The sequence below is a fragment of the Chelonoidis abingdonii genome, chromosome 15 (genome assembly GCF_003597395.2).
Source record: "Chelonoidis abingdonii isolate Lonesome George chromosome 15, CheloAbing_2.0, whole genome shotgun sequence".
NCBI classification, from domain to species: domain Eukaryota; kingdom Metazoa; phylum Chordata; order Testudines; family Testudinidae; genus Chelonoidis; species Chelonoidis abingdonii.
The window spans coordinates 48,999,692-49,012,848 of NC_133783.1; the positions used below are offsets into that span (position 1 = coordinate 48,999,692).

The following is a 13,157-nucleotide window of genomic DNA, read 5'->3' on the forward strand; positions in this document are numbered from 1 at the left end:
AGCATATTCCAGAAGGCTTGAGGTCTTTCTGAGTGTAGCGTTCATTGATTTGAGATCTACCATACCATTCTCTCACTAGAAGAGAAAACCTATACTGGCAGCAAGCCGTAAAAGAGACCCAGTTTGGGAATAAGAACCATTCAAGAACTATATGTTTATTGATGATGTTTTAAAGAAAGTCACACCGATGAACTGATGGAAGTCACTTAAGCACTTGGGTTCAGAGACTGTTAAAGTGATAATCTCACTTTTAACAGCAGTAGCTTCTTCTTCCAATGTAGAAAGAATATTTTCTTCCTTTGGACTAATTCATTCCAAATTGAGAAATCGTTTGGGACCTGAAAAAGCAGGAAAGCTTGTTTTTTCTCTTCCAGATTATGAACAAACAGGAAAATGAAGGTGAAGATGACTGAGTTAGCTGCAGAAGCCAATATTTTAAGTTTCTCATGTTCACCTGGCTGACAGTCTATTTAATTTTTGTGGGTTTTTTAAATATTTCATTTAAAATTGTTTTAACTAAAATAGTTAACAAAAACAAACCTAATTTTAAAAAACCTGAATGTTTAACTAAATTCAAAAATTCATATGCTTGTTTTGTTAAAATATTATGTGTTTGCTGTTTAAGAAAAAATCCAAAATACATAACGTTGTTGTTTTAAGTATCAGAGGAGCAGTTGTGTTAGTCTGGATCTGTAAAAGCAGCAAAGAATCCTGTGACACCTTATAGACTAACAGACGTTTTCGAGCATGAGCTTTCGTGGGTCAATACCCACTTCGTCGGATGTTGTTGTTTTAGTTAAATAAAACAATTTAAAATGTCTGTCTGGTGATGTTCTCCTCCTAATACAGCATGGCAAGAAAATCCTCCAAATGTTAATGATTAACCTGTTGAATTGGAGATTGTTCAACTCCCAATGACTTCATAAATATCTGCTTCAATTACCTTTGGTAAATAAAATAACCAAACAATCATTCATGTTCTGATATAGCTGTAAAAGTAATCTGAGAAGTTTTCAAAATAAATCACTTAAAAAATGTATAGTGTGTACATCTATCTCTGAGTTATGAAGAATATGTATTAAGGTTATAACAACCAACAAGAATGCACTTTTATGTAGAAATCCATGATTAAATCGAGTCTTCCTGACTAGTGATTTAAATCATGATTTACCGTATATATTGTTCATAAGCCGAATATTTTTGGTAAAAAGGTGACACATCAAAGAGAAGTGGTAGGCTTATAAATGGGACTACACCAAAATTTGATGATTTTAAACTTTTATGGAATTATTGAGTTGAATATCCAATACATGGTTGTTTTGTTTACCTGCAGTGCCTGCAGGCATAGAGTCCCTCAACTCCCTGTGGCCACGGTTCGCCGTTCCCAGTCACTTCCACTCGCCACTTCCCCCAGCTCCCATTGGCTGGGAACAGCAAACTGTGGCCACAGGGAGCTGAGGGGCTCCATGCCTGTGAATGCTCCACGTAAGCAAAACAGCCCGACCCGGCGGCTTAACCTGATGCACTGGGAGCCAAAGTTTTCCAACCCCTGAAATATAGGGTCAGCTTATGAAAGGGTCATACAGTTTTTCCTATTTTTACTTATCCATCTTGGGGAGTCGGCTTATAAACGAACGGGCTAATGAATGAGTATATACAGTAAATGAAATCCACCCTGATCTTCAACCCAAAAAGATTGATATTTTGCCCACCCACAAGAATGAAGATGCAAGGCAGAGCTAAGGAAAATATATGCATACAATCACAGAGAAATGCAGCACAGCAAGTTTGTTATTGTGGGATGGTTACTTATATATGAGACCTGTAAGCCTCAATAGTAATGATGCCAAGTAGCAAACATCCAACCTAGTAAATCTCTGGATTAGTAAAAAAAAAAAAAAAAGATTGGTTCAAGTTTATTTTCTCAGTATAAGCCAACATCCAACATTCTCACAGCATTCCTTCTTCATTGTTATAAATGAGCCGCAGAACCCCTGCATCTATCTTCACATTCAGTGGCTTGCAGCCACAATATAAGAATAAGATGTAAAGGAAGTTTCACTGCTTACCAGAGTTATAAACTTCTTCTAGTGTTACAGAATCTAGAATGCTGAATGGCATCCATATTTGCTTGTATTCCACCTCCTTGCAGTAAAACCAGTGAGGCTGAACTGGTTCATATTGGTTCTGTAGCAAAACAGGCGGTGCTTGCACCAGTGGACCTGCAGGTCTGGAAGCTTGCAGTGGTTGTGATGGTGATGGTAGTGGTAGTGCCGGCTGTGAATGAGGAAACTGAAAATACACTAGTTTTATTACAGATGATTCAAGTATCTCAGTCTCAAATTATGTTTCTTGAGTATATTTTATATTTCATTTAGGAGGTTATTCTCACTTGTCATTCTTTCCAAAATATTACCTTTTTGGCATACAACTTTTATATACAGGATCTCCACCTGATGGTGTTTTTAAAATCAATATCATTTCAAGTTAAAGATATTTTTCTGTTCTCAGAAAAGATGGATAAGTAAGAATAGCAAAAACTGTATGACCCTTTTTCTCAGAAAAAGTAATCAACTAAAACTGCGGAAGTTTCAAACTTGTTATGGTCTAAGTGCTTTCCTTAATTTGAAAAAGTTGTTTTAAAATAAATGTTTGAAGTTTGAAAATTCAGGCTCAGCATGTTTATCTTATGTTTCTTTCCTATGGGCACTATATACATATCTATACTCTGTTAGCTGCTCACTTAGACATGGATACACCAATGCAAGTGTTTACAGCTAACTTCAGTGAGTGGCTTTACTTGTTGGGTTCAAAGAAAACACAATCTGTGTCCCCAATCCTGCAAATGAATCTGGACAAGTGGATCCTTACGCCAGTGACTCAGGAAATTTAAGTCCTGATTCTGAGAAGCACTATGACTTTAAACTCGATTTGGACTTCATAGGAGTTGTGGATTCTGATGACCTCTCAGGATCAGGCCCAAACTGCAAAAAAGGAGTTTTTCCCATTGCCATCAAGGGGACCAAAGACTTCAGACTCAGGTTAATGTGAGAAAAGGTGGCAAAATCAAACACCCGAAAAGTAAAAATATTTCAAATTCCAAAAGTTAAGGTTGTTCAGGCATCATTAACTTGGCAATGTTATATATACTAATAGACAATTACCTTTCTATTCCTCTTTCCCTACTGAGCAACAGAGGCAGGAAAATTTATGTAAAATATGTTTAACCTAACATCAGCCCTTTAAAACTGAAATCATTCTGACTACCAGCTTGTCCTCCAAAACCAAAGGATTTAAAAAAAAAAAAATCTATCTTGAGAATCACAAGAGCTAGAAACTAATGTTTTTCACCATATGAAACCCCGGAATTTAGAATTTTATCTGTTACATAGTCTGGCTGTTAAAATCATGTGGCTTTGAAGAAGTCACTTAGTAGATCAGTAAAATTTCCCAAAGCACTGGTCCTAGATCAGTGAAGACATTTTGGTATCAGAGGTCAAAAGGACTCAAGATTCTCTTATTCTGTTAAACGGTAACATGAAGCAGAACTAAAACAGAAAATTAAGACTATGGTTAGGGAAAAATAGAACAATCTGAAATAATTCTATATTAACACCAAGAAATCAAAGATCATTCGCATACCGGTGACAATGATCCTGGAGGGGTTGGATACATGTGGATAGGTGGTACAGAGGGTGGTGTCTGACCAAGCTGGCTTGGTGTCTGACTCTGCTGCAGCTGCGGTGGAGTTATGTAAGGATTAGCTCTACTGCTTAAGGTGGTATGGCGATATGGGTTATATCCTTGCTGCGATGTTCCATGAGGTGGAGTAGAAAAGTTTGCAAGTGGGGGACAACTCTCTGGAGGAGTCTGATAAGCCCTGATTCCCACCAGGGAAGTAGGTGGTGCACTAAAAGATGACTGTGGCTTCGGAACACTTGTTGAAAAAGCATTCTGCCCCTCCTGTGATCCAGGCAAGAGTGGGAGAGAAGTTAGAGCCTTGGAGAAGGCTGATGGTCCAACAGGTGGTGTCACTGTTGTTAAGGGTGGCTGCCCTATGCTTCCAAATGGATCATTGCTAGTAGGTACCTGGGAGAAATAGCTAAAAGTCTGTGGTGGATTAGGAGTAGCAGAAGTCTGACCCAAGAAGCTGTCTTCTTCTCCAACATCTGTGGAATCATCTGCAATGAAACATACAGCAATGGTTAATGGAGCTATTCTAAGGAATTTTATCATTTGCTCTATAGTCAGAAACTGCTCCATAACAGTATAAACTATTTCCAATATTTTGCTTATCTTAAGTCCTTTGGCAGAATTTAGGCACATTCATGAAGGTTAAACATGCCATGCAGAAGAAGGTAGTAAATCTCCAATAACATTTGATTAATTTTATAGTCCATTTTAGAAACACACAGACAAAGCAATCTGAGTTAATTAAAAATCCTAGCTTGTTAGCCTTAGATCTGAATTCCTCTTATTTACAACGTGCTTATCATACCAACCCAGGTGTACTTGCACAATACAAAAAAATGTAATCAAGTAGTAAAAAAATGACATTATAAAAACTTCACTCCCTTTTATTTTCCTTCACCTGCAAAAAGAGGACCATTTGAACTCATTCCACCGCCTAAGAACAGGCTAGTATAAACAGATGTGCATGGAAGGATGACTTACTCTGACTTTATTGTATTCCAGGGGGAAGCAGGTTCCAAAGTACATGAACATTTTGGAGCAGCTTGGCAAAAGCTCCCCCTTCCCTAACTTTGAGATGAGTTTCTAAATAATTAGTGACATGGTTGACTCTAAATATGTTTAGTGTCCACACCACAACATAGTTTACACTCCATTAATGGAAGTTGCTGCTAATTGCATGACGCCCCTACCAATGTCCAATTGTTTTCCTGCAGCCAGGTCATAACATTTATTTTATTACATTAGACAAGATGCTTAACAGAGCTTGTATAACTGACTGGCTAGTCCTCCATCCTCCCAGCTTTCAACATAATGTTGATGGTGTTGCTTGGCCTCTGTGCACATAGCACAAGTCCATACTTTCCCATAAGCATGGATGCAAACTTGATTAGGTAGTCAAGTAGCTGCGGACATGGAAAAAGGTCAATGTAGGGTAGTCTTGTGAAACATTATGGCACAGATACAATTTAGCCATAATGAACATGCCAGAGCCTCATTACAAAAAGAACTGTAACACTACTGTAGTCATAGCCTAATCTGGGGGGTGATGAACTCAGTCTTCCCAGTTTCCCCAACTTTCTTTCAAGTAGCACTACAGACCAGAAGATTACTCCCACCATTCTTCATTACTCTGCTGCAGACTTTGCTTGCCTCTGACTGATTTTTTGGAAAAAGGCAAGGCTGCTAAACCCACCAAAGCAATTGCATAGTGTGTGGTTCTCTTCTGAATGCTACACACATTTTAAAAAACAAAACAAAACACCCTTTACTTCATTGGCTGTAGGGAGCAACCCCTTTGATGGTAGCTCCTCAGTTGTTTGCACACTTTCCTTGATTTCTTTAACACAAATTATATAAGTTGGTATCTTATACTTTGGATTTTGGACATCACAGTCTGCAACTAAAAACTCCCTATTCCAATAAAAATCCAGACCTTTCCTTTTCCGAGTTTCCTCAGAAAAATATTATTTTAAAAAAGAAGGTCCATGCATCAGATATGCCCTTTGCCACTGAGATATGGCAATGTACTACTCACCCTTGGACTAAGCTATGCAATAGCTAAGGAAGGTGAGAGAAACGTTAGATTTTTAAATATCAAAAGTCTTTTAAGTAACAGTACAACAATACTAAGAGATGAAGCTGGACACCACTCTGCAGGGTATATTTGTTGGAGAGAGCTGTGGGAGAAAGAAGAGACACAAACATTCAGTTGAATATTTGTTAGCCTTAGCAGAGGGGTGAACAAAATAAGGAACAAGAAGAGAGGAGGTAAAAAGGAGCAAAACAAGGGACATTTTTGCAGTCTGGTTTCCTGTACACTAGGCTGGCAGTTTTGAAGAAGCCCCTCTGCCTGAACTTGGCTTGATAGGCTTTAAAATCAGAAGAATGATCATGCGAATACTCCATCTGATCTTTAGATTTTTCCCATTTTCCAGCTGATCAACTCTCATCGGGAACAGGGCCCCCATGCACTCTGCTTCGTGTAAAGTACCCAAGCTCCACTCTATTTCTGTGGTCCAAAGCCAGGTTGTTGTTTTTTCAGGAATGATCCACCAATGACTTGCCCTATCTTAACCAACATCAACTCTAAATAGGGTATGTCTCAACTGGAAGGCTGAGAATCATCACATAAGCAGGAGATATATGTGAGCATGCCTCAGATAGGTAAAACTTATAAGACAAGTAAGTATATAAAGAACCTACAGTGAAAGACCACAGTAACCACCATACCAGATCAGGGCAGTTGGTCCACCTATTCAAGTATCTTATCTTTGACAGTGACCAATGCCAGTTAATTCTGAGGAAAGAACAAGGAACCTCACAATAGCCAGTTAGAGAATAAAGTATGACTGTGAAATCGTGCCTCTAGCTTCCTTATCTCCCTGCTTGCTGCAAACAGAATAATTAATTTAGTTCCCTTTTCCTTCACTGTATGGCATTGACCTTCAACCAAAGGCCACTTTTTTCCCTCATTGGTAGGGTTTCAAGATCAACTCCAAAGGTAGCATTTAGGGACATTCCCTTAGAACAGGCCATGACAGAAATTCATTCTGTCCCTGCCTTAAATACAAATCCTGAAGGGCTCCCACCTAACAAATTAGTGTGTACAAAACTCACCAGTAAAAGCAGCGCCGGCGCTTCCATTTAGGCGACCTAGGTGGTTGCCTAGGGCGCCAGGATTTGGAAGGGCGGCAGACTGCTCCGGTGGACCTCTCGCAGGTGTGCCTGCTGAGGGTCCGCTGGTCCCGCGGCTCTGGTGGAGCATCCACAGGCACGCCTGCGGCAGGTCCACCGGAGCCGCGGGACCAGCAGACCGTCCGCAGGCATGCCTGCGGCAGGTCCACCGGAGCCGCGGGATGAGAGGGCCGGCCCTGCACCTAGGGCGCCAAAAACCCTGGCGCCGCTCCTGAGTAAAAGTCATTCAGCGCATGACTGCATTTGCATAATGCCTAAGCCATCTGGTTTTATGTGGGAGTTTGAGAAGATGGGAAGCAAAGTCTCCTTGCTACCACACCCAAACACAGAGACAGAATGCATGTCTGTAGTCTCTCCACTCCACCAGTGCAGTGCAATGAGGGCCCCAGTTCTGTTTAAACCTTCTATGCAAGACTGATGCAGAAATGAGTGCTATGTTACAAGGGAGTACAGGAGCCCCCACTCTGGGCAACCCCAGCAGAGGGCTTAAGTGGCATGGAACCTTGTGCTGATGCTTTGCATCATGTGAGTTTCACCTGCAGGGAGTACATAATAACTTGGCCACTGAAAACAATTATAAATCAAAGGCAAGACCTTCGTCCCCCACAGCTCCTGCTTTGCAATGCTCCAGCAACACAAAACAGGGGAATTACCAGACACCTCAGAGCTAGCTTAGCTAACCCTCACATGTGTGGAGAACATCTAGGGCATGGTCTCACCATTGTTGCACTTCAGCAATCCCTGGCTCATAGAACAGCCCCTTGAAGGCTGTTAGCAGCCAATACAATTTAGACAAACAAAGAGACTGTTCTAAGTTACACTGGGAGCTAAAAAGGACTCCCCAAGCTGTGAGGAAAAATCATTCCATAAAGCTACTTTTGCTCCCGCTCCATTCAACCATAGATAAGAATGCAGCTCATATATTGGCAGCTGTTTGCAACCTCTAATAACAAAGATCTATTTGCAGCCAAGATAGGTCACAATACAACAGAGCACTGACGGAATGGAGGGGAATCCACTGATATCCAAAGAGAAAAGACTGGTTCTCAAAGGCAGCTGCCCTAATAATTTTTTTTTAAAATACTACATGGTAACACAACCAATTGCCATCACTAAGGTAGGCTATACTGAAATGAGTTTCTTCCCATTATATAAGAGTGACATTATGTACTGTGGTTCCAGGCGACTTCATCTGCATTTGTGAGTTTCTCTCACCTTCGTCCATTACATTATGCACTTCCAAAATGGAATTTAAAACCAACCAAGTATGTCAACCACTATGTGGTGAAGGCCAAACTGCATTTTTAATTAAGGCGTTAAGTCACGAAGTTATGCTTATATACTACTCTCAAACCATAAGACAATACCCACTTACACCAAATGAAGTTTACCAAAAGATCCAGGCCCTTAGTTACTAAACCTAACCATTACATGTAGCATCACTAAATCTCAATGGACAAAGTGATGCCGGGCACCTTCAGGTATGCCCTTCTATTCTTTCTATCCTTTTCTCCTCTGTTTTTCCATCTCTTCTGCCTCAATTTGTGTGTCTGTCTCCTTTGTCATGATGCTGTACTCTTGAATTTTTATCTCTGTTTGTTAGCAAAGAAATGAACTTGAAAAATTCAATCCACAAGTTTCCCAGTAACTAGTACAGATTAGAAAGTTTCATCTGTAATTTTCTGTTTTCCTCTAGCACTTTACAAGCATTGTCAATGAAGTGGATTCAGTATATCAACTTCCAATCCAGCCAAAAGGAACCAGGAACTCAACTATGATTACCAAGATAAGCACTATTTATGTGCAGTCTGTAGACGTGTAATTTTGTCTTTGAAAACTCCCATAACTGTTACATTTTTGATCTCTAGGTTATATTTTTAATTCCTTATCACAGAGGTGGGCAAACTTTTTGGCCTGAGGTCCACATCAGGGAACAGAAATTGTATGATGGGCCATGAATGCTCACAAAATTGGGGTTGGGGTGCAGGAGGGGCTGCAGACTCTGGGGATGAGGAGTTTGGGGTGTAGGAGAATGTTCTGGGCTGGGACCAAGGGACTCGGAGGACAGGAGGGGGATCAGGGCTGGGGCAGGGGTGCAGGAAGGGGCGCAGGTTAAAGCTGAGGGTGCGCACTCTGGGGTGGGGCTGAGGCTCAGAGGTTTGGGGTGTAGGAGGGTGCTCCAGGCTGGGATTGAGGGGTTTGGAGAGCAGGAGGGGGATCAGGGCTGGCGCAGGGGGCTGGGGCATAGGGAGAGGCTCAGAGGTGCAGGGCTCTGAGCAACATTTATCTCAAGAGCGGTGCAGCCCTGACCCGGCACCCCAGCAAGAGCGGGGCTGAGCTGTGTGGTGCAGCCCCGCTGCAGTGCTCCAGCCAGAGCAGGCCCAAGCCACATGGTCCAGCCCCGACCCAGTGCAGGACTGAGCCGCATTGTATAGTTCGCGGGCTGTAGCTTGTCCACCCCTGCCTTATCACATGTAAAATACAGACTATTATGAACTATAATAATTACTGATATTGCAGAAAAGACAAAGACATTTCAAACTTTTTACCAAATACCTACAAGTAAAACACCCGACTATTATTCCTTCCAAACAGCGCTGTAGATGAGACCTAACACGTCTTTCTATGAAAGACAGGAAACAAGTTCCTGATGGAAGGTTTGGGTTTTTTTAAGCAAAAAATTGCTTTCATTTAGCTTTACTAAACACTAAATTAGTGTGTCAAGACAGGCTGGCACTTTATATAATATGCAAATAATATATTAAAAGAAAAAGGGACTGACCACAGGTTCAATTTTGTTCACATATTTTATATAAAACTATATTGCATATTAACTACACATTTCCTTTTCATTTGCAGTCTTCATTGTCTAACAGAAGCCATGGCCACATCCCCAACCAAGGCCATCTGCGCAACAATAGTAACAGAACTGCCCCATCTTGGGATCTTGTTGAACTCATCTCTGCTCCCCACGAAGACACAGATTCTTTTATCTGCAGCTGGCCAAGAATCCCTATTTACAAACTAATTGAGGACTTCATAAAATTTAACGCCTCAGAATTACAGCAGGCACAGTTTAAAAGTTGCAGTATGACACACTGCATTGCTTTCTTCTTGTCCTCCATACCACCATGAAGTGATTTCCAATGCATCAAAGGCAATGGAACATAAAAGAAATGCTGACTTGTTTTTAATCAACATCACTTTCGTTATATGCTTTTTTTTCCTGTGTGGGAAAATGCTCTGCATAACTGGTCATTCGTAAGACTGCTGCTCATAAAAATAGAGATTCTACTGTATAGCCTCTCCTCTCAGATGTGGACAACAAAACACAACTATTGGCCTTTGAGGGTGTGATAGGTTTATGACAATATGTTACTTCCAGCATTAGCTGTCAATTCACTTAGTGCAATTCCAGAAGTTGATTACCAACTATAATAACCTAGATGGTTTAGGACCTCAAAGGTTTCCTCTCTCGTATATCTTGATGTGAAAATTAAGGCTCTAACTCGGAAGCTGTTCTGTGCACGTGGATCCCTGTGTGACAACCCAGAACACCCTTATTCATCCCTGTTACATAATTAGGATATGTTTTGCTCAAGGTATGCCTTGTGACATATCACTCTAAAAGTCTTAATCTGTGAGACATTAATATCAGGTTGGATTGTATGTGTTACCATAATATGCGAAGATAAGCTAGGTTATGTGTCACTGAAACATGTTGTGAGGTTGAAAACACCCACAAGCAGCTTTTCAAGTACAACAGTAAAAAGGCCAAACAATGTTTATAGTTAATTGAGGAAATGCACATAAACACAAGGATTACCCCAGGAAATGTGTACAACAGAAACTTCTCAGAGATAGCACTACACACCGGGAACGTTTGACCCAGGTCACAGCAAAAGAGCTTTCCAGCAAGGGGAAGAAGATATAAAAGGGGGAAATGACATCATGATGGCATCACCTTCTCCCTACAACAATACACCTGGAAACACCTGAGGAACAAAGACTGAACTGGGGGAAGTGATGGTCCCAGGCTAAAGAGATTTCTAGCGTGTGTTTGAAAACCTGGGAAACCCAAACTGCAGAGCCAAGGCAGCTTGCGCCTTAAGAACCTGCCAGCCTATTTATCAGTCAGGGTGAGAATTTGTTGATTCATACCCTATCTACCTAGTATGTTAAGTTCAGTTTGTGGTTTTGTTTATTTACTAGGTGATCTGTTTGTGATCACCTATAATCACTTAAAATCTATCCTTTTGTAGTTGTTAAACTTATTTAATCTTTTAATCCAAACCAGTGTGCGTTTGACTAAGGTGTCTGGGGAAAATCTCAGCTTGGTTACCACAAATGTGCACGGCCCTTTTCACATTGAGGGAGAGGCAAACCAGGTGTTAAACCCATAAACTGGCCAGATTTGTCCAAAGCAGGATGGTACTGCTCTGGGGTCCTGCGCTGGGAGGCTGGTGATTAGAGAACCTGCACGTGACTGCAGCTGGGTGTGTCCCTATCTGTGTGATTGCTAGTGAAAGTGCAAGCCTGGAGGGCTTTGCAGCTTGTCACAGCAGCACAGTGTTAGAGGGAGCCCAGGCTGTGGGTCAGAGGGCTCAGTGGTACCCCAGTTCCAGGTGGCACCCTGGGGGGAACTCGTCACACCCTGTGATGTTAACAGGACTATGCATAGGTTCAAGGGTCCATGGAGGCAGGGCAGCAATGCTGTATCCATCAGTTCCCAAGGTTGAGCATGCAGAATTCAGCCAGTAATATGCACCCTCACTAGTAACTCCTTGCTTTGGAATTCATTTCAGCTGGAAATCTGTGTCTGACCAACTTTTAGAGCAAAATACAAAGTGCATCTTTGATCAGGCTTGTAGGTTTGGAAACCCATTATTAGTTAGATTCCTGGGTGGCGAGCTTCAAAAATCTTACCCCTTTAGGCAAAGTGGTTCAGTAGCTTGCGGTCCACCTGCACATTTACTTGCATGACTGGGATATCAAAAGCGGCTGGTGCTTCAGAGGAAAACTTTGTGTAGCTGCACTGAAGTCAATAAGTATTGCACAGATGCAAGAGCCTGTCCACATGGATGTGCTTAGAGCACCAGGACCTTAGAATTTTGTGTATCCTCAATTTGTTCACACAACTCCTTATGATGGCTGAGAGGGTGTGGACCTCTTCAATATAAAAATTTTATTAGAGTTTATGTTTAAATTATATAATACACAAGTTAAGAAAGGAGTGTCTATACATCTGAGTATAGCGCTTAAATTGTCCAAAAGTACAAAATTTGGTTTGAAAGTCATAAGATACATATAGCATGTAATCTGCAGTATCCCAAATTAAGATCAGTAAATTCAGCAATACAGTTAAAGTATTAGCATCTAAATATTTGGGTACATTGCCCATAGAAGGTTATACTAAGAGTAGCTTGTGGAAAGCAAATATAGCAATGAGTAAAGATTGTCCCTCACTAATTGAGAATTTAGGATAGGTTGTCCCTTAGAAAATACAATCCATCAGGGAAGTACATCTCTACCCTGATATAACATGATCCGATATAACATGAAATCGGATACAACGTGGTAAAGCAGCACTCCAGGGGGGAGGGGCTGCACGCTCTGGCGGGTCAAAGCAAGTTCGATATAACGTGGTTTCACCTATAATGCGGTAAGATTTTTTGGCTCCCAAGGACAGCATTATATCGGGGTAGAGGAGTATTTCAGTTACTTTCCTGACTTTGCTGCTCTCCAACAAAAAGAGAGGACAGTAAGTTGTCTGTTAAAGGACTATGCGCAAGCTTGCCATATACATAAAATTAGTCTAAACCATACCTAAGGCAAACCTCACTTTCATAGAGAGTGGGGTTTTTGTAGTTCCTGTACATATAGTATTAACTTAATACATTAATAAAGATAGCGAGCTGCAGTACTGTTGGAGCCAAATCTTAATCTTCTAACCTAAGCGTGCTTAAACCAATCACAACACTGCATGAATGTAATTTACAAATATTGATTTCCAGCGTATTTTTTAAAGAAAAGAATTAGTTTTTGATTGATGACACTTTCAGAAGATCCATATACTACTGAAGTTATTTGAAAACAAGATTTAAAAATCAAATGCACTAAAAGCAATTGATTGAGCAGATATTCATCTGGCACACTTTTAGGGGGCTATATAGGTAACAATAATAAAAAACTACAGCTCTCATGCAGTTAATTTTGCAAGGAAATTAAAGTGTACATGCTGAGTGCACTATTTGCACTGGTTTATAGCT

General features: G+C 40.9%; 1 protein-coding gene across 3 annotated transcripts in view; it reads right to left on the reverse strand.

Annotated features, from left to right (window-relative positions):
* SEC23IP (SEC23 interacting protein) overlaps nt 1–13,157 on the reverse strand; it is a 61,299-nt gene that overhangs the window by 46,106 nt on the left and 2,036 nt on the right. For all 3 annotated transcript variants that reach the window (XR_012657038.1, XM_032775598.2, XM_075072506.1), the window contains exons 2-3: nt 3,643–4,181; nt 2,070–2,292 (exon numbers count right to left, since the gene is read on the reverse strand). Coding sequence is in view for 2 of the 3 variants with exons in the window: in XM_032775598.2 (XP_032631489.2) it covers nt 2,070–2,292; nt 3,643–4,181 (762 nt within the window). In the remaining variant the exon portion in view is untranslated. The remainder of the gene's footprint in view (nt 1–2,069; nt 2,293–3,642; nt 4,182–13,157) is intronic.